General features: G+C 61.8%; 2 protein-coding genes across 4 annotated transcripts; both read left to right on the top strand.

Moving 5' to 3' along the window:
• Window positions 1–90: 90 nt before the first annotated feature.
• YJEFN3 (YjeF N-terminal domain containing 3) lies at window positions 91–8,882 on the top strand. Of its 2 annotated transcripts, XM_003275855.2 has the most exons (6): window positions 91–224; window positions 3,839–3,947; window positions 6,305–6,415; window positions 6,626–6,739; window positions 6,818–6,968; window positions 8,617–8,882. In XM_003275855.2, the coding sequence occupies exons 1-6, from the start codon at window positions 166–168 to the stop codon at window positions 8,820–8,822; spliced, it is 750 nt and encodes a 249-aa protein (XP_003275903.1). In that variant the 5' UTR covers window positions 91–165; the 3' UTR covers window positions 8,823–8,882. The 2 variants fall into 2 exon arrangements, with proteins under 2 accessions (XP_003275903.1, XP_012365016.1); XM_012509562.2 differs by lacking the exons at window positions 91–224; window positions 3,839–3,947 and having other exon boundaries at window positions 5,832–6,415.
• Window positions 8,883–9,550: 668 nt separating this feature from the next.
• On the top strand, window positions 9,551–17,957 carry CILP2 (cartilage intermediate layer protein 2). 2 transcript variants are annotated; one of them, XM_030821848.1, is made up of 8 exons: window positions 9,551–9,710; window positions 10,969–11,067; window positions 11,470–11,760; window positions 12,376–12,531; window positions 13,660–13,935; window positions 14,151–14,259; window positions 14,536–14,693; window positions 14,969–17,955. In XM_030821848.1, the coding sequence occupies exons 1-8, from the start codon at window positions 9,647–9,649 to the stop codon at window positions 17,302–17,304; spliced, it is 3,489 nt and encodes a 1,162-aa protein (XP_030677708.1). In that variant the 5' UTR covers window positions 9,551–9,646; the 3' UTR covers window positions 17,305–17,955. The 2 variants fall into 2 exon arrangements, with proteins under 2 accessions (XP_030677708.1, XP_030677709.1); XM_030821849.1 differs by having other exon boundaries at window positions 9,568–9,710; window positions 11,488–11,760; window positions 14,969–17,957.
• Window positions 17,958–19,646: the final 1,689 nt, after the last annotated feature.

The following is a 19,646-nucleotide window of genomic DNA, read 5'->3' as shown; positions in this document are numbered from 1 at the left end:
CCACCGACCAATGGTGACGCGCAGCGCCTTAGCGGCGCTTCTTGAGTGGCGGGCACGCAGGGTGGGCGGGAGGGAGGAGAAGAGGGGGTGCTGCCTTCTTCCACGGATGCGCTTAAAAGGCGGTGGCGGTAGCGGCAGCGCCCGGCGCCCCGGCTCACCTCAGCCATGAGCAGCGCAGCCGGCCCAGACCCGTCGGAGGCGCCCGAGGAGCGGCGTTTCCTCAGGTCAGCTGGGGAGAGGGACGCTGGAGACGGGCGTGGCTCGCATGGGGCCAGGAGCAGCCCGTAGGACCGGAGGCAGGGGCATAGCTGGGACAGAATGGGGTCCGGGGACTGGAGACGGGCACAGCCGGGATGGAGGTTCAACGGCAGAGGCATGACCATGGTGGGGAACCGGAGGCAGGGATATGGCCAAGACGGGCCTGGGAATCCCGGGAATCCAAGACCCGCATGGCATCTTGCTGGAGACACTAAGCCGCGTTGCTGGGGAAACTGCCTCCAGGGCAGCCCAGCCCCTCATGAATGATTCATCAGCAGCGCTGGTCACTCCCCCACCGAACCCCAACCGTGACCCACCCCCCCTCTCCATCTCTCCCGACATGGGAAGAGCTGAGCTTAGCTCAAATGCTACCCCCTCCCTTTGTCCAGAGGAGGAAACAGGCCTGGGGAAGGCAGTCATGGCTAGAGCAGATTTGGAACACAGGGGCTGTTTGCCAGAGGTTGGTGAGTTTGGGATCTAGAACTGGCACCGTAGCTGTGACTCTCACCTCATCCTCCTCAGCCTTTGTGACATGGGACCCCAGGCAAGGCTGTTGACCTCACTGTGAACCAGGTGTGTCCAACAGCTCCTGCCCACTGCCCACCTAGCAGGGCACGTGTTCCCTCAGCCAATGTCCAGACTCAGTCTAGGGAAGAGTGTTCTAGGAGCTGGAGCCGTGACTTCACCTGGTGTGGGGGCCTCAAGTGCTAAGTGAGGGGAGTGAGGGGGCTCTCGGGGTGGGTAGGAACCAGAACGTAGTGGGGAACCGGCTGACGAGGCTGGAGACACAGAAGGGCCTCTTAGGCATGGTGAGGAGTTTGGAGTTTGAATGTTCCCAGAGCCCTCGGGAGCCATCAGCAAGTTTGGGACCCGGTGATGCAATCTGGTGTTCAAGTTTTCAAAGCCCCCCAGGCTCATGTTGAGTTTTGGGGGCAGGAGGCTGCTGTGTGCGGCCAGGTGATCCCCTGTGATGGTCTGGTGGGCAGAGGTGTGAGGTGGAGAGAAGCAGGTAGGACTGAGAGCAGGGTGAATGTGGCATGGGCACCCTGGCCTGAGGTTTCACCTCCCAGAAAGCCCCCTCCTGGAAGCATTTGGGGAGTGTCAGGCCCAGTTCCCTTTGGACCCAGGCCACTTCAGGCCTTCTGGGTCTGACGGGGAAATCCTTGGGGCTTTGAAGCCTCTCTCATCTGGCGACTGAGACTAGGGGGAGCAAAAGGCACCACTGAACACCCCCAGAATCCCACAACAGCAGAATGGACCTGCCCTGCCTGCCACCCTCCTTCACCAGGCTCCAATTCCCACGCAGCCTCCCACCCCCACCCCACAGCTGCTGCTGCGCCCCACCCCCAGGTTCCTAACCTGGACGACCCTCTGCCCACAGAGCCCCCATTATCATTCTAATGACCAGTTAGGCAGGAAGAGAATGTTCCAAGTGGCTGCTAGAGGCCAAAGCTTTGGGATAGAAGAGGAATGCATCACCCTCCCGCCCTCTACTTCCTCCCCGCACCCTCCTGCGGGGGCGGCAGTCAGAGCTGTCACAAGATGGAGGTGGAGGAATGAGCCATGTTCCCAGCCTGCCAAATTCCTCACCCCGAATGCAAACGCACCTTCTCCTATGTGCTTTCCTGGGAGCTGCACTGGCCTGCCCGGGGGACTCTGAGTTCACCATGAGCTCCTTTTCCCCACCCCGTCTGTCAATTTCATCCTATGTCAGCTGCAAACAGGCTGAGGTTTGAATTTGGCTCTGTTTACTGGGGTGTCCCAGGGCATGTGACTTTCCTGCCCTGAGTCTCTGTCTCCCTCTTTATGTGTGGACCCCCGAAGTGTCCTCCTCACCATGTTCCTCAGTCTGGCATTTGAGGCCCTGCCTGCCCTGTCCCCTTGATCACTCTGCTTCAGCCTCCCTTCTGCCCCTTGAACATACCAGGCTCCTCCCCACCCCAGGGTCTTGGCTTTTGCTATTCTTGCCCCTGCATTACCTCCCACGATGTTCCAGGCCTCCTCCTCCAGGAAGCCCTCGCTGACTCCCATCCCATAGCAGTCCTCGTTCTCCTGCACTCTGCCTACCCGGCCTTATCATGCTGCAAAATTGGCCAGAGGGCAGACATCTCCCACCAGAGAGTTGAAGGAAAGAACCTCAGGATTCATCCCCCCAAACATCTACCATCTGTAGGTCTGGCTCTATGTCTTTGTTCATGTCCTGTGGCTCTGGAGACACCAAGGGGGAAAGACCCAGTTTCAGACACCAAGGGGGAAAGACCCAGTTTCCCGACTTGCTTCCTGCATGATCCTGGGCAAGCCACTCCGCTTCTCTGAATCATTAGTTGTTTTTCCAACTTTTCTAGGCCTGGCTCTTTTTATTTATGTTTGTGTTTTTTTATTATTATTTTAGAGACAAGGTCTTGTTCTGTCGCCCAGGCTAGAGTGCAGTGGCGTGATCATAGCTCACTGCAGCCTCCACCTCCCAGATTCAAGTGATCCTCCTGCCTCAGTCCCCTAAGTCACTGGGATTACAGGTGTCCACCACCACGCCCAGCCTAGTCCCACCAATTGTGTAGCTCACCCGAATATTCAGTTTTGCTCCGAGAGGTGGAGACAGACCCCAGTCACTCAGTGAAGTGGATGGCAGAGCTTCATCTCAAGCTAAGTAGCCCCATTTTCTGGCAACAAATAACCTTTTTTTTTTTTTGGAGATGGAGTCTCTGTCACCCGGGCTGGAGTGCAGTGGCACAATTTCGGCTCACTGCAACCTCTGCCTCCTGGGTTCAAGCGATTCTCCGGGTTCAAGCCTCAGCCTCCTGAGTAGCTGGTACTGCAGGCGCCCACCACCATCCCTAGCTAATTTTTTGTATTTTTAGTAGAGACAGGGTTTCACCATGTTGGGCAGGCTGGTCTGGAACTCCTGAACTCAAGTGATTCACCCGCCTCATCCTCCTGAAGTGCTGGGATTACAGATGTGAGGCACCGCGCCCGGCCTGGCCACAAATAATCTAATTATGTCACTGCCCCTGAAAATCGGTCACCAAAGGGTCTCATAGCCCCAGGCCTCAAGGCCACCCCGCTTAGTGTGCCATCAAACTCTGTAGCCTTAAAAACCCATGGACCCCAGATGCCCTCAGTCCTGTCCGCCCCTTTCAGCGTCCTGAAGCTTGTTCAGTGGCTCCCACTGCCTGAAATCAGCCTATCGCCCCCATCGAAGTCCTTCATGCTCCATTCCCCTTTCTTGGTTCCCTCCGCCTTGGGAGCTGGGGACGTCTTGGTCCGGTTCCGTGTCCCACGCTTTGGAGCAGTAGAACCAACGTGCGCTTGCCAGCGCATCTTCTGCCACCAGAGGGCGCCCGCGCCTCGGGCTTTGGCTCCCACACCGCGGCCCGCCAAGCCTCGATTCAACCCGTGCGTCGCACGGTGAAACTGAGGGCAGGCATCCCCCAGCTCAAGGCTGCAGACGCTACTTGGGGGTACGGGGTGGGAGGGTGGCTTTGGGACCGGGTTCAGAAGCTTGGCGGAGCATTTCTGGCTCCATCTGAGGCTGTCTCTGTCTCTGTGTGTCTCTGAGTGACCCATCCTACTCTGTCCCCAGCACCGCGGAGGCAGCCGCCCTGGAGCGGGAGCTGCTGGAGGATTATCGCTTTGGGCGGCAGCAGCTCGTGGAGCTGTGCGGTCATGCTAGTGCCGTGGCTGTGACCAAGGTACCTGACCCCTGACCCCCAACCCTGACTCCAACTAGACGGCCAACTCTCCTGAGCTGCATGACTCCTGTGACCTGGGTGGTCCAGCCCTCAAGAACCCCCTTTTTGCTTGGGCCTACCCCAGCCTGATGGGTAAACTGAGGCCCAGAGAGGCTTATGGCTGGTACAGGCCATACGGGGACCTGAGACCCCTGGTATCAGAGAAGGCCAGGGCAGAGGTTATTGCAGGGACAGTGCCGTGACCCTGGAAGTGCAGACCCCTCCTGCACATGTGACCCGCCTGCTTTTGCCACCTCCTGGGTCTTGGGCACCAGGGACATCTGCTCCCGCGATCTGAACACCCCTGAACAACCCCGTTCTGCAGATGGGGAAACTGAAGCTCAGAGGTGGCGAGGGGCCTTCCCTGGGTCACAGGGGGATGGAAGCAGAGCTGCAACCCAGGTGTGTCTGGCTCTGGAGTAACCCCCCACACCTCGAGGGGCCAGGAGGATGACACAAGGGTGATAGCAGTAATCATACTATGGAGTGCTTCACCGTGCAGCCAGCTGTGCTGGGCATCAGTTTCCTCCTCTGCAACAGGATAATAAATGGTACTGACGAGTCAGTCCCTAAACGAGAATGCCTCAGAAAAGTGTCCCATACAGTCAAGGCTGTAGCGTGACTGCCTCCTCTTCCTCCCCCACCCTCCTCACCCCCCTCGCCTTTCTCCTCCTTCCTCCTCCTCCGGCCCCCTCCTCTTGCCCTCCTCTTCCTCCTTTCTCTCTCCCTCCTCCTCCCCTTCCGCCCCTTTCTCCTCTCCTTTCTCCTTCCTCTCCCTCCTCCTCCCCCTCCTCCTGTTCTCCTTCCTCCTTCCCACTTCCCCTACCTCCTCCCTGTCCTCCTCCTCCTCCCCAGTCTCCCCCATCTCACTCCTCTTTTTCTTCTTATTGCCATGGTATACTTTTTAAAAACTCAGTGTTTTTCTTCATGTGGACTTAAATGTTTGTGTTTCCAAATGAAATAGATCCCGGGTGAGGTGCCCAAAGGAGAAGAAAAATCAAAACCCCAGAAAGAAACCCAGTAGTCACCGCTCGCCTGGCGCTCAGTGGCCAACCGTCTGGTTTTTGTACTGAAAGCCCCTTGTCTGTCCAGAAGCCCCTCGGTCCCAGTCTTGGGTCTTGGGCTCTGGGCCTGGCGTGGCTGGGATCGCAGGCACGTTCATGGCAGATCAGGACTGCGCTAAGCCCTTGGGGAGGATACTTGAAAGGGGAGTAATCTGCTGTCTGTGTGGTTGGAGCTGAAAGTACAGCTGGGGCTCAGGAGACACCCAGTGTGCCTGTCAGGCGGTAGCACTGTCATCGCATTTGATAAACGCCACACTGAGTCTGGGAGAGGAGAAGGGGCTGGGGCCACACAGAATCAGGGCAGGGCTGGGGCTGAAATGCCTGGAGAGACAGAGTCTGAGAGATACAGAGAGACACAGAGATGGCCAGAGACAGATGGAGAGAGACAGAGATACAGAGACGGAGAGAGACAGAGATACAGAGACAGAGAGAGACAGATACAGAGAGATACAGAGAGCCAGAGACAAATGGAGAGAGGGAGACATACAGAGAGAGACAAATGGAGAGAGCCAGAGACATACAGAGAGACAGCGACACTAGAGTCTGAGAGATACAGACACAGAGACCGCCAGAGACAGATGGAGAGAGACAGAGACACAAAGAGAGCCAGAGACATACAGAGAGACAGAGACACAGAGAGTCTGAGAGATACAGACAGACACAGAGACGGCCAGAGACAGATGGAGAGAGACACAGACAGACAGACAGAGACACAGAGAGTCTGAGAGATACACAAACAGCCAGAGACAGGTGGGGAGAGAGACATGAAGAGAGCCAGAGACATACAGAGAGACAGAGACACGGAGAATCTGAGAGATAAAGAGAGACACAGAGAGAGACAGAGAGGCCCCAGGGCATCTTGGCTAAGGTTGGGCTCCCCTACTCCGCGGCCTCGGGGAGGGACTGAGGTCTGGAAACATGGGCGGGGGCGGGCCCGCGGTGAGAAAGGTGGAAGAATGTCTGCAACTCAGGCGGAGAATAAACAAACCGCACTCCAGGCGACGGGCAGTGGCTGGATGCACGTTTTTCCTGCACCGACCTGGCAGAGCCTGAGACCAGGCCTCTGCATCTCCGATGGGGAAACTGAGGCCCCAGGAGGCCCAGCCCCTCATCCAGAACACCTCACCTCCTGTCGTATCTTGTTGCCTCCAGGCCCAAGCCCCATCCCTTCCCCTACTCCGGGCCTCAGTTTCCTCTCCAGGCAAGGAGGAATCTGGACTGTGCCTGTGCCTTTGCTGTGTCCCCCACCACCAGGCGTTCCCGTTGCCTGCTCTTTCCCGGAAGCAGAGGACGGTGCTGGTCGTGTGCGGCCCAGAGCAGAACGGGGCAGTGGGGCTGGTCTGTGCCCGGCACCTGCGGGTGTTTGTAAGTAGCAAGGACCCCTTCGACCTCCCAAAGTCCCTGCCCCTGCGGAAATCACTGCCTTCTTTTGATAGCTTCCCGGGGGGACATCGACGCAGGGCCACCTTATAGAATATGCCCAGTGCTTTTCCCAGGCAGGGTCTGGTGCTGGTGACCAGGTCAGGGGAGCCTGGGAGGGCCTCCAGCCCTGACCCCCTCTTCCCCCACCCCTAGGAGTACGAACCCACTATCTTCTACCCCACACGCTCGCTGGACCTGCTGCATCGGGACCTGACCACCCAGTGCGAGAAGATGGACATCCCCTTCCTGAGCTACCTGCCCGCTGAGGTCAGCGCCGGGCGGCAAGCGAGGGGGACACGGTGTGCAGTGGCCCTGGGCTGCCCTGACCGTGCCTGCCTTCCCCAGGTGCAGCTCATTAATGAAGCCTACGGGCTGGTAGTGGACGCCGTGCTGGGCCCCGGCGTGGAGCCGGGCGAGGTCGGGGGCCCCTGCACCCGCGCGCTGGCCACGCTCAAGCTGCTGTCCATCCCCCTCGTGAGCCTGGACATCCCCTCAGGCATGCTGGGCAGAGGGGGGCACATTGGGGCCTGGGGGGCTTGGGTGGAGGCCCCTGTGCCCCGGCTCCTGGTCTCCCCTGCCTGTCTGAACCTCAATCTCCCCAGCTTGGATGGACCCACACTCGGCTGAGGCTAAGGGTCACACCCATCCCTCTGATGGGGAAGATCGAGGCTGCCACCCCAGCTGACCCCAGGTCTCCTCCTTCCTCCACCCCAGTGCCCAGCCCATATGCCCTCTGCCCACCCCTGGCCCAGTCGCCTGGGCAGACGTGAGCTCACTCGGCAAAGGCCGCGCCCGCCCTGGCTGCCGCCCCACGCCTGTTGGAACCATTAGGCGACAGGCAGACGGAACAAACAGCCGCTGGCCAGCCGGACCCTCCGTGGGGGTGGCTGGACTCCGGGGGATGTCCCCTGGCTCTCGGGATCCCAAGGACATCCCAGCAGGGTGCCACAGAGCAGGGGCACAGAGCAGGGGCATGCCACAGGAGGAGGTGTGCTGTCTGATCTGAGTGGGGAGGCTGCAGGCTCGGCCTAGGACAGAGAGGGTGGCTCTGTCAGGTCAGAGGGGATGGTTAGGAACCTCTAGTCTGAGGGTGGTGGCTAGGGTCGGAGAAGGATTAAAGTCTGAGGGAGGATCCAGTGTCTTCTGGTGAGTGGCCCCAGAATCAAGTCAGAGATAGGAGAGAAGGCAAGGCTCCTAGGTGGAAAGTGGAGGCTCATTCAAGAGGTGACGGAGGCTAGGCGCAGGGGTCACACCTGTAATCCCAGCACTTTGGGAGGTCGAGGTGGGCGGGTCACCTGAGGTCAGGAGTTCCAGACCAACCTGGCCAACATGGCGAAACCCAGTCTCTACAAAATACAAACATTTGCTGGGTGTAGTGGTGCACGCCTGTAGTCCTAGCTACTTGGGAGGCTGAGGCAGGAGAATCACTTGAACGCGGGAGGCGGAGGTTGCAGTGAGCTGAGATCGTGCCACTGCACTCCAGCCTGGGCAATAGAGAGAGACTGTATCTTAAAAACAAACAGGCTGGGCACGGTGGCTCACGCCCATAATCCTAGCACTTTGGGAGGCTGAGGTGGGCAGATCACAAGGTCAGGAGTTCGAGACCTGCCTGGCCAATATGGTGAAACTCCATCTCTACTAAATATACAAAAATTAGCTGTGCATGGTGGCGTGTGCCTGTAGTCCCAGCTACTCGGGAGGCTGAGACAGGAGAATTGCTTGAACCCGGGAGGCAGAGGTTGCAGTGAGCCGAGATTGCACCATTGCCCTCCAGCCTGGGTGACTGAAGACAGAGGCTGGGTCAGATGGTGGAGGGCAATTGAATAGTAGGATAGCAGCAGAAGCAGAAAAGTCTGAGTGCAGAAGCTCTGGTCTGATTGGGAGGGAAACACCTCCAAGGACTGGGAGAGACTTGTCTGTGGGCAGAGGCAGAGTTCTAGGGGGAGACAAGTCTCACCAGGACCCATGTGCCAGATGGGGGTCTGATGGGGGAGGGGAAGTGGGGGTGGGGCAGCAGGACTCTGGTCTGAGGGCAGAGGCTCAGTGTTGGAGGGGAGAGGAGGGGAGGCAGGGACAGGATGGACTCTAGGCTGAGGGCGGGCCACCCTGCCAGTTCCCAATCCCCCCGGACCCTCCTCCCTCAGGCTGGGACGCAGAGACCGGCAGCGATTCGGAGGACGGGCTGCGGCCTGACGTGCTGGTGTCTCTCGCGGCGCCCAAGCGCTGCGCCGGCCGCTTCTCCGGGCGCCACCACTTCGTGGCCGGCAGGTTCGTGCCCGACGACGTGCGCCGCAAGTTCGCTCTGCGCCTGCCGGGATACACGGGCACCGACTGCGTCGCGGCACTGTGACCGCCACCCGCGCCCACACCGCTGGGACCCTCGCCAATAAAGAGCCCTCCCACCACCGCCGCCTCGCCTCCGCCTCCTTTGTGCACCGGGTCCGCTGCGGGGTGGGCACACTCGAAGAGGGACTTCACACGGTCCCTAGGTGATCCAAGGCGGGGAGCATGAGAAGGGCGGTGGAGTGGGACTTCCCACTGGCCTCCTAGAAAACTTGAGCTAGGGCTGGGGGCGGTGGCTCCCGCCTGTAATCTCAGCACTTTGGGAGGCTGAGGCTGGAGGATCGCTTAAGGCCAGGAGTTTGAGACCAGCCTGGGCAACATAGCAAGACCCCGACTCTACAAATTAAAAGGAAGAAAGAAAACTCGAGCCAGAAGAATGGAGGGTAGATTCAGGGTGGGACTCCCAGACTGCTTGGGGGTGGCCTAAAGCCTATGGGATCGAAGTCAGACGCGAGAGAGGACTTCCAGCCACCTAAAGCGGGTCGGAGCAGCTTGAGGCTGGATTCCAAGTGACACTTCCTTCAGGGAGCTTGGGATGCAGCTTGGAGGACGGAGTGGGCTCGGGGAGGGAGTTCCAGCAGGCCACGGGGAACCCAGGCCAGCCTGAGGACGGAGGCACAGCCGGACGCACCAAGGGGGGCGACCCAGAGGGGTTGCTCGAGCGCCGGTCACCCAGGGCCAGGGGGCGTGGCCTGAATGGGGCGTGGCCAGGGCGGGATCTGCGGTCGCATCCCGCCCCCACCCTCAGTCCCAGCGGCCGCCAGACCCGCCGGAGTTGGACCCGAGCAAGCCGCGGAGCCCGGACCCTCCCTCGGACGCTCTGCGCCGGCCATGGCGTCGCTGCTGCCACTGCTCTGTCTCTGTGTCGTCGCCGCGCACCTGGCCGGGGCCCGAGGTGAGGCACCTCCAGCCCCCGCGCCCAGCCCCTGAGGCTCCCGAAGGCCTGGCAGCCGGCCTTGCGTGAAGCCGCACTCGGGGAGAGAACCCAGGGACCCACGCGCTTCCCCAGGGATTAGGTCCCCTTCACCAGTCGGATCCCCGCGACCACCTGGGGCGCGGAGCGGGCCTCATCCATTCTCTTCCTTGGCTAAGCCGGGAGTGTGGATAAGAACCTAGGGTTCCTCCCGGGGTTTGGACTCTGAATCACCGGCCAGGTATCCCACCCTAGACCGAAGGGGTCGGAACTGGCCCCTCCCACCTAACTCCCACACACCCACTCACTCCAACCGCTGGAGAAAGAAATGCCCATGCCTGGAACACTCAGTGGGGCGGGGGACGGGCACACTTCTCAAGTGAGGAGACTGAGGCGCCCAGAAGGAAGGGGCTTGTCTGACCTCATCACTCTGCCGGGATTATCTTGGACAGCTCCTATCTTGGAGAAGCCAGTCTAGATTCCAAGGACTTCCCGCCAGCTCGGACTCTAGTACAGGGATGGAAGATAGACTAAGGGAGGGACTTCCAGCAGGCCAAGTGGATGAGGGGGAGCCCAGCCTGAGACCAGAGGCACCGCCGGCTGAACTTGATTATCTCGCGGCAGCTGAACACAGTGGGAGGGAGACTCCGGCCTAGCGGAACTGGGTGGTACTTGGACTTCCCCAGCCGGGGGATTAGGGCTAGGTCAGAGGTACCTGGCTTTGGGAGCCTGGTAGTGGTCATGGGCAGCGCGCTGGAGGAGAGTGTATGGCAGCCCTTGGGGCTAGAGCTGGGTTCTGGCCTCTCAGAGCCTCAGTTTTCCCTCCTGTTAAAATGGGGATCAAGGGCAAGGCACGGTGGCTCACGCCTGTAATCCCAGCACTTTGGGAGGCCGAGGCGGGCGGATTACCTGAGGTTAGGAGTTCGAGACCAACCTGGCCAACATGGTGAAACCCCATCTCTACTAAAAATATAAAAATTAGCTGGGCCTGGTGGCGCCTGCCTGTAATCCCAGCTACTCAGGAGGCTGAGGCGTGAGAATCACTTGAACCCAGGAGGCAGAGCCTGCAGTGAACCGAGACCGTGCCACTGCACTCCAGCCTGGGTGACAGAGGGAGATTCCGTCTCAAAAAAAAAAAAAAAAAAAGGGGATGATCATGGCTGCACCTTGCCTAAAAGGAGGCTCCCAGCCATCACCATCAGTAGCAGCGTGCTTCCTTCTCCCCACTCCTCACCCACAGACGCCACCCCCACCGAGGAGCCAACGGCGACTGCATTGGGTCTGGAAAGACGGTCCGTGTACCCTGGCCAGCCCTCACCAGCCCTGGAGGACTGGGAAGGTGAGTTAGCCTGCCTCGGAGTCCCGTCTCTGCTGCGGGCTTGTTGGGGGTGGGGGGCTTGGGCTACTGGAGTCGTGTGAGGAGAGGGCACACATTGGGCGAAGGGCCCAGCGCCGTCCTGGTCCCCGGACATGACAGCCCCTGGAGGTGATGCCCCAAGTTCAAGATCTGAGAGGCCGGTCAGACAGAGGCAAGAGCTCAGCGCACCGGGATGGACCAGGTCAGGCCCTGGGCGGCAGAACGGGTCGCGGGGAACCCAGTCTGCCCTGCTTGTTTCAGGCCGCTGGCTCGGGTCGTGGGCGCGCTCGGCTAGCCGGTGCCTACCGGGGGAGGGGGCTGAGACAGCAGGTAAGGCCTTTGCACGCACGCATGGGGGCCTACAGGCCGTCGCCCCGGTCCCAGCGCGTGCGGTGCCTGCAGAGGCCAGCGAGTGGACGTCCTGGTTCAACGTGGACCACCCCGGAGGCGACGGCGACTTCGAGAGCCTGGCCGCCATCCGCTTCTACTACGGGCCAGCGCGCGTGTGCCCGCGACCGATGGCGCTGGAAGCGCGCACCACGGACTGGGCCCTGCCGTCCGCCGTCGGCGAGCGCGTGCACTTGAACCCCACGCGCGGCTTCTGGTGCCTCAATCGCGAGCAACCACGTGGCCGCCGCTGCTCCAACTACCACGTGCGCTTCCGCTGCCCACTAGGTGAGGGCGGGGCTGGATGACGGGGGCGGGGCTTGGAACGGGCGGGGCTGGCAAACGCCGGGAAGCGTCGTGGGTGGGTGGGGCTGGGAGGGGCAGGACCGTGTGGGTGTGGGCGTGGCTGGGAAGAGCTGGGGGACCCTTAGGCGTAAGACCACGTCAGGGGGCGGGGCCAGGCAGGGCGGGGCTTTTGAAGAGAGGCGCTGGGAACAGCGCGGGGCCCAGGTGCACCCTCAGGAGGCCCAGCGGGTCAGGACCCATGTCCGGCCCCCTGGAACGCATCTCCCTCCCGCTGCCCTCATTTGAGCATCTGTAAGAGCTCAGTTCTGTGGCGTGTCTTGAGCCCAAATGTGTGCAGGATGCAGGGAGAAGAGCAGGACTGATCCCCGGGACCTTATGCGGGGGTGGGGAGGTGGGTCGGTACCTAAGCTATGTCTTCGACAGGCGCGCCTAGGGGAGCATGGGTGGGGGCGATGGCAGATCTGCTCTCTGGAGTGTCCGCCTTAGGATGAACGCATGTAAGGGGGTTGGGGAAGAAGGGTCCTTTAGTCCCAGGTTACCCAGAGGCGCGGTTCCTGGGGAGGGCTGCCACCTGATCTCCGTCCCTGCCTTCCGCAGAAGCCTCGTGGGGCGCGTGGGGCCCGTGGGGTCCCTGCTCGGGGAGCTGTGGGCCAGGCCGTCGCTTGCGCCGCCGCCACTGCCCAAGCCCCGCTGGGGACGCATGTCCCGGGCGTCCTCTGGAGGCGCAGAAGTGCGTGCGGCCTCGGTGTCCAGGTAGGAGGGGCGGGGTCTGGAGGCGGGGGCCCTGTACAAAGGGGAGGGAGGGGAGGTTAGGGGCTCAGCCTGGGAGAGAGGGTGGAGTTAGAGGCGGGGCCTGGATGTAGAGAGGCGGTGCCTCTCCTGAGCGATGCCTAGAGGGGAGGAGCTAGTTGGGGGCGGGGCCTCGTGGGAGGGGCTGTGAAGGGCGGGGCCTGGTGCGGGGGCGGTGCCTGGAGGACCCAAACTCTGGAGCCAGGTGGAGACTGGCCCTTCCTTCCCTCCTGGGCCCAAGGAGCACTGGTAACTATGCACATCTGGACAGGTGGATGCCAGGGGGCTCTTGTGCAGGCAGACATGGGCAGATAGGAGAGGGTGCTTCCCCTGTGTGCATTCCAGACTGTACAGATGTCTCCGTGGGGAAACAGAAGTCAGTTCATGCACTCAGGGTGCACACGTGCATGGCATTTGCAGCCCCCCCGGTCCCCCACGCCCACACAGACACCCGCTCACAGCCTGGCAGACATGATGCCTAGGCCCTCCCGGGGCCAGACACCGGGCAAGCCAGGAGGAGACTGGAAATTCCGCTAGCGCCTGGGCTCCACAAACACGGCCTGGAGACTGCTCCGGGGAGCCCGTCACAGGGTGGGGGCACATGGTGGCCAATGGGGCGTTGGGGTCCCCACCCCATCGCGCCTGGCTCTGCCCTCCCGGCGCCTGTGCCCTGAAGTTTCCAGTGGAATTTTCCATTTTATGGAGAAACCGCAGGATTGGGAAGGGGGGCAGTTGTTCTCAGCCCAAGATCCAGCCCCTTACTGGGCCCCCAGCCCCTGTCCAGACATTTTCTCTTCTGCTGGAAAGGGCAGTGCCATATTTTGAGACTCATCTCTCCTGTCCCCTCCTATAGGACCTCTTCCCTACGTCTCTGGATCCCAGTTCCTACCCCCTGGCCCAGCCCTGACCACTCAGCCCATCTCCCCTTTACACTAGGCACTGCTTCAAGCAGGGCCATGCTGAGGCCTCTGAGAGGCACCTTATTATGGGGGGGCCCCAGGCATATTTGTTGAGTGACTGATTGAATGGAAAGCCCTCCTCAGGAGGGAGTGTGGAGGCTTCTCTGTCCTGCTTCCTCTCCATATCCCCCAGGGTGCAGCCTTGACACCTGTGAGTGCCCGGACCACATCCTCCTGGGCTCAGTGGTCACCCCATCTGGGCAACCGCTGCCAGGAGCCAGGCTCTCCCTGCGAGACCAGCCTGGCACTGTGGCCACCAGCGATGCTCACGGAACCTTCCGGGTGCCTGGTGTCTGTGCTGACAGCCGCGCCAACATCAGGGCCCAGATGGATGGCTTCTCTGCAGGGGAGGCCCAGGCCCAGGCCAATGGATCCATCTCTGTGGTCACCATCATTCTTGATAAGTTGGGTAAGCACCCTTGCAACATGGGGCATGAAGGGGCTGAGGATCTGGGGAGGAAGTTCTAGCACTCGAAGTCAAGGGAGGAAGAAATAAGATGTGACACAGTCATTGGCGAAGGCGCAGAGTGAGTCGGCATTTCTGGGAGAAAGGAGAGGATGGAGATGTTGCTCCTAGGAAGGGTGAGTGGGAGAAGCTCTGATCTTTACCACCTTTGACCCCAGAGAAGCCATACCTGGTGAAACACCCTGAGTCCCGAGTGCGAGAGGCTGGCCAGAATGTGACCTTCTGCTGCAAAGCCTCCGGGACCCCCATGCCCAAGAAATACTCCTGGTGAGCGCCCGCCCCGGGCTCAAGGGCATCTTCTGCGGCTTTGGGGTTAGATTCAATTTCATGTTGTTATGTGGTTTCCCATCTGGAGAGTGGGGAAAGCGTTAACAGCGAATGAATTGGGTGCGAGAGGGACTACCAAGGAGGCTGAATGGGGCCAGTCTTGCTGGGGAGGAGGCTGACTTTGGCAAAGCCTCTCTGCAGCTCCCCAGCCTGCAGACTGGGGGCCGACACAGCCTCTCCCACTGAGTCCTATGGTGTCGCTCACCTGCCATCCAGGTTCCACAATGGGACCCTGCTGGACAGGCGAGCTCACGGGTACGGGGCCCACCTGGAGCTCCGGGGGCTGCGCCCAGACCAGGCTGGCATCTACCACTGCAAGGCATGGAACGAGGCGGGTGCCGTGCGCTCGGGCGCTGCCCGGCTCACTGTACTTGGTGAGTGTCCTTGGCCACAGCCCTGAGCAAGCCTTCACCCAAACGGAACCCGGACTGTAGCTAAGCTCAACCCCAAATGGAGCCCCCACTTCAGACTGATCCAATCCTAGGCCTCCACTGAGCCCCCAGACCACTCTGAGCACCAACCTTCAGTCCTTACCCTTGGCAGGCCCCTGTCCCTTAGGTGGAGTCCTTGACTGCAGACAGAGCCCCCAGCCTTGGCCTCCATGAAGTCCTCCTCCCTGCCCTGAACTGCATGTTTTCTTTGTCCCTAGCCCCAGGCCAGCCAGCCTGTGACCCCCGGCCCCGAGAGTACCTGATCAAGCTCCCTGAGGACTGTGGTCAGCCAGGTAGTGGCCCTACCTACCTGGATGTGGGCCTCTGCCCTGACACCCGCTGCCCCAGCCTGGCAGGCTCCCGCCCCCGCTGCGGGGACGCCAGCTCCCGCTGCTGCTCTGTGCGCCGTCTGGAGAGAAGGGAGATCCACTGCCCTGGCTACATCCTCCCAGTGAAGGTGGTGGCAGAGTGTGGCTGCCAGAAGTGTCTGCCCCCTCGGGGGCTGGTCCGGGGCCGTGTTGTGGCTGCTGACTCCAGGGAGCCGCTACGCTTCGCCAGGATTCTGCTGGGCCAGGAGCCCATCGGCTTCACCGCCTACCAGGGCGACTTTACTATTGAGGTGCCGCCCTCCACCCAGCGGCTGGTGGTGACTTTTGTGGACCCCAGCGGTGAGTTCATGGATGCTGTCCGGGTCTTGCCTTTTGACCCTCGAGGTGCCGGCGTGTACCACGAGGTCAAGGCCATGCGGAAGAAAGCCCCGGTCATTTTAGATGCCAGCCAGAGCAACACGATCCCCCTGGGCGAGCTGGAAGATGAGGCGCCCCTGGGCGAGCTGGTCCTGCCTTCTGGCGCTTTCCGCAGAGCCGACGGCAAACCCTACTCGGGGCCTGTGGAGGCCCGGGTGACGTTCGTGGACCCCCGAGACCTCACCTCGGCGGCGTCCGCCCCCAGTGACCTGCGCTTCATGGACAGCGACGGCGAGCTGGCTCCGCTGCGCACCTACGGCATGTTCTCCGTGGACCTCCGTGCGCCCGGCTCCGCGGAGCAGCTGCAGGTGGGGCCGGTGGCCGTGCGGGTGGCCGCCAGCCAGATCCACATGCCGGGCCACGTGGAGGCCCTCAAGCTGTGGTCGCTGAACCCCGAGACCGGTTTGTGGGAGGAGGAGAGCGGCTTCCGGCGCGAGGGGTCCTCGGGCTCCCGGGTGCGCCGGGAGGAGCGCGTCTTCCTGGTGGGCAACGTGGAGATCCGGGAGCGGCGCCTGTTCAACCTGGACGTGCCTGAGCGCCGCCGCTGCTTCGTGAAGGTGCGCGCCTACGCCAACGACAAGTTCACCCCCAGCGAGCAGGTGGAGGGTGTGGTGGTCACGCTGGTCAACCTGGAGCCCGCCCCCGGCTTCTCCGCCAACCCCCGCGCCTGGGGCCGCTTTGACAGCGCGGTCACCGGCCCCAATGGCGCCTGCCTCCCTGCCTTCTGCGACGCCGACCGGCCGGACGCCTACACCGCCCTGGTCACCGCCACCCTGGGCGGCGAGGAGCTGGAGCCGGCCCCTTCCCTGCCCCGCCCACTCCCGGCCACCGTGGGCGTCACCCAGCCCTACCTGGACAGGCTGGGGTACCGTCGGACGGACCACGACGATCCCGCCTTCAAGCGTAACGGCTTCCGCATCAACCTCGCCAAGCCCAGGCCAGGTGACCCCGCCGAGGCCAATGGGCCTGTGTACCCGTGGCGCAGCCTGCGGGAATGCCAGGGGGCCCCGGTGACCTCCAGCCACTTCCGCTTCGCCAGGGTGGAGGCGGACAGGTACGAGTACAACGTGGTCCCCTTCCGAGAGGGCACGCCCGCCTCCTGGACTGGCGATCTCCTGGCCTGGTGGCCCAACCCGCAGGAGTTCCGGGCCTGCTTCCTCAAGGTGAAGATCCAGGGTCCCCAGGAGTACATGGTCCGCTCCCACAACGCAGGGGGCAGCCACCCGCGCACCCGCGGCCAGCTCTACGGACTTCGGGATGCCCGGAGCGTGCGAGACCCCGAGCGTCCGGGCACCTCGGCAGCCTGCGTGGAGTTCAAGTGCAGCGGGATGCTGTTCGACCAGCGGCAGGTGGACAGGACGCTGGTGACCATTATGCCCCAGGGCAGCTGCCGGCGCGTGGCCGTCAACGGGCTCCTTCGGGATTACCTGGCCCGGCACCCTCCGCCGGTGCCCGCGGAGGACCCAGCTGCCTTCTCCATGCTGGCCCCCCTAGACCCTCTGGGCCACAACTACGGCGTCTACACTGTCACTGACCAGAGTCCACGGCTGGCCAAGGAGATCGCCATTGGCCGCTGCTTTGATGGTTCCTCTGACGGCTTCTCCAGAGAGATGAAGGCTGATGCCGGCACAGCCGTCACCTTCCAGTGCCGGGAGCCACCGGCCGGACGACCCAGCCTCTTTCAGAGGCTGCTGGAGTCCCCGGCGACAGCACTTGGTGACATCCGCAGGGAGATGAGTGAGGTGGCACAGGCACAGGCCCGGGCCTCAGGTCCCCTCCGCACCCGCCGGGGCAGGGTCCGGCAGTGACCTGGGCCAGGGCCTCGCTTTCCCGCCTCCCTCCAGACTCCTCTGACCCCAGGAAGTTTTGCCCCTCCTTGTTCTCCAGACAGCCCCCTCCCCAGGTGTCTGGGCCCCCTTTCTCCTCCCCTTTCCAGAACTCAGAGTCAGACAAGAACCCAGAGCATCCGATGGTAGAAACACCAGGGAGACAATTGTTGCTGTGTGGTATGGAATGGAGTTTGCTGTGACTCTGGGGCCAGCACCCTGGGGACGACGTTCAACCCTAGCCTGAAGGGACCTGCTCCCAGCTCAGAAGCCGTCTCTGACTTTTCGTGCGTATTTTGACCCTGATTTCAATCTTCTACCCTTGGGAGTTCTGACGTTCGGCACAAAGTCCGCTCTGCCTGTTTGGAGCTCAGTGCTAGACCGGGTCCCCTGCCCCGAGCTTTGTTTTTGGGGTTATTTATTGAAACAAAGCATGGGAAGCTGGTTGTGGGTGTGAGTGGGGGTGCGGGGTCCAGGATGGGCCCAGTGAAAAGGAGGAAGGGGTTCCCATGCGAGGGAGGCTCTGGGGCTGAGGGGAACAATTCTCACGTGTTTGGTGCTTAGAGACCTGCCTGGGGCATTGGGATGGATGTTCCTGCCCTCCGGGGGCTCAATTAAAAATGCTTTATTTCCAACTCATGGTGTCAGGCTCTAGGGAGGAAGGATAGAGGCTGGGGCTGCCTGGCCCAGATACACCTTTGCAGGCAGAAGCACGCGGAGGCACATGCGGGTACCGGGGGCAAGAAGTGCGGGCGGCGGTGACCGCTGAACACAGTAGCAGCCGCTGCTCTGGCCTGGCCTCCTTGGCTGTGCCTGGCTGTGTGCCCCGGGGCTACAGCAGGCAGGGAGGGGCCCTGGCAGGGGAGCCTCTGGGGCAGGCAACAGCGAGCCAGGCCACCCTGGACCTCCTCAGTCGAGTCCAGAGCAGCCCCACCCTGGGCCCCACCCACCTGAACCCCGGCCACACCTCGGTCATGTGGTGTCGGGGCTGCCCGAGGCCAGGGCTTTCTGACCTTGCCAGGACCCTAGGTCCGGAGGCGGCAGAATCACGGCTGGCTGGCGGTCTGTGTGCACGTGTGTCCTCCTGGCGCTCCACGGGCCGGTGCTGTTCTGACCACACCCCCACTGTGCAGACAGAAAAACTGAAGTCCTGGGGTGTGGCATGAATCCCAGCAGGTTTGAGCCCCCTATAGCTCTAGGTGTGTGATTCCCCAGGGTCTGGGGATGAAGGCATCAATGTGGCAAGACTGGAGTGGCCTCCAGGGCACCTGGGATGGGAGACTTGTCCCTGGCTGACACCCCCCAGGGAGTGGGGGTGTGGAGCGTCCCTTAGCTTAGGGGGCAACCACCCACTTCCTCTTCAATCTCCCACCCATCCACTGGCCCCCCTCCCCAGACCCCCTGATCCCATCATCCACCCATCCAGCATTTAGAGGCGTGAGCTCTGCGCTAGCAACTTCAGGGGCCCTGAGAGAGCCTATCTCTCTAGGGGGAGATAGGCTCACAGGTGCAGACCCCAATATACCCTGGGGCCAGTGCTCCACCCAGAGGGTCCCTGGCTCTTGTCTACTGGCCACATACCCCCTTTGGCTGAGGTCTTGGCAAATCCGAACCTCCGCACAGCTCTCACCCTTTCAGTCAGGGAAACACTTCCTTTGCCTGAGGGTGGACTTGGGGGCCTGGAGGCACGGGGAGAAGCCCAAAATGCGAGGCGTCACCCCTGGTCTCTGAAGGTGGGCCCCAGGGCTCTGCTGGAGTTTGTTTGGGCAGCCCCAGACATCGGCACCCCAGCCTCACCCTTGATAGGCTGTGACAGGCAAGAGAGGCGAGATGCTTTGAGGTCCCTGAGGGAGCTGGCAGGGCTTGGGAGAACACACATTTATCCAGAACTTACTGTCTCTACACCCCTAGCTGATAGGCTCAGAGGCACAGGCCCCCCTCCCAAGGCAACCTAGGTTCCCGGCCTGCCTGACACAGAGCCCTGCTTAGGGCTGCGTGGTGGGGGTCCTGGGGAGGGGCGGGAATGGGGGCACTCCCATTTGCAGCGTGCAAAGCTGGCTGCAGCTTTCCAGGCGGAGGGTGATGAGGTGTCAGGCTCCAAGGCCAAATACCTTTCATTGAGAAAGTGTTGGGGCCTCCAACGCTGCCAGGCTAGGGCGGCCAGCCAGGCATGGGGCGGGCAGCTGGCCCAGCCCTGTCCCCTTCCCTAGGGTGGGGCAGGGGTGGACGGGCATCCTCCTGAAGCCCCCTCCCCAGTCACCATGCCTGGGCCAGGAAGGGCATTTCAGGAGGAGGACATGGCTGAAGCAAAAGCTGGGCAGGGC

This window comes from Nomascus leucogenys, chromosome 10 (assembly GCF_006542625.1).
Source record: "Nomascus leucogenys isolate Asia chromosome 10, Asia_NLE_v1, whole genome shotgun sequence".
In the NCBI taxonomy this organism is placed as follows: domain Eukaryota; kingdom Metazoa; phylum Chordata; class Mammalia; order Primates; family Hylobatidae; genus Nomascus; species Nomascus leucogenys.
The sequence above is the reverse complement of the archived record's forward strand: the minus strand, read 5'-3'. Positions and strand labels throughout refer to the sequence as shown.

Coding starts and splice junctions, on each gene's coding strand:
- YJEFN3 (XM_012509562.2), top strand. CDS start 6,125: ATGGGGAAACTGAGGCCCCAGGAGGCCCAGCCCCTCATCCAGAACACC. Junction 6,416..6,625: donor CCCGGCACCTGCGGGTGTTT/GTAAGTAGCAAG, acceptor CCCCACCCCTAG/GAGTACGAACCCACTATCTT. Junction 6,740..6,817: donor TGAGCTACCTGCCCGCTGAG/GTCAGCGCCGGG, acceptor TGCCTTCCCCAG/GTGCAGCTCATTAATGAAGC.
- CILP2 (XM_030821848.1), top strand. CDS start 9,647: ATGGCGTCGCTGCTGCCACTGCTCTGTCTCTGTGTCGTCGCCGCGCAC. Junction 11,761..12,375: donor GCGCTTCCGCTGCCCACTAG/GTGAGGGCGGGG, acceptor TGCCTTCCGCAG/AAGCCTCGTGGGGCGCGTGG. Junction 13,936..14,150: donor CATCATTCTTGATAAGTTGG/GTAAGCACCCTT, acceptor CTTTGACCCCAG/AGAAGCCATACCTGGTGAAA.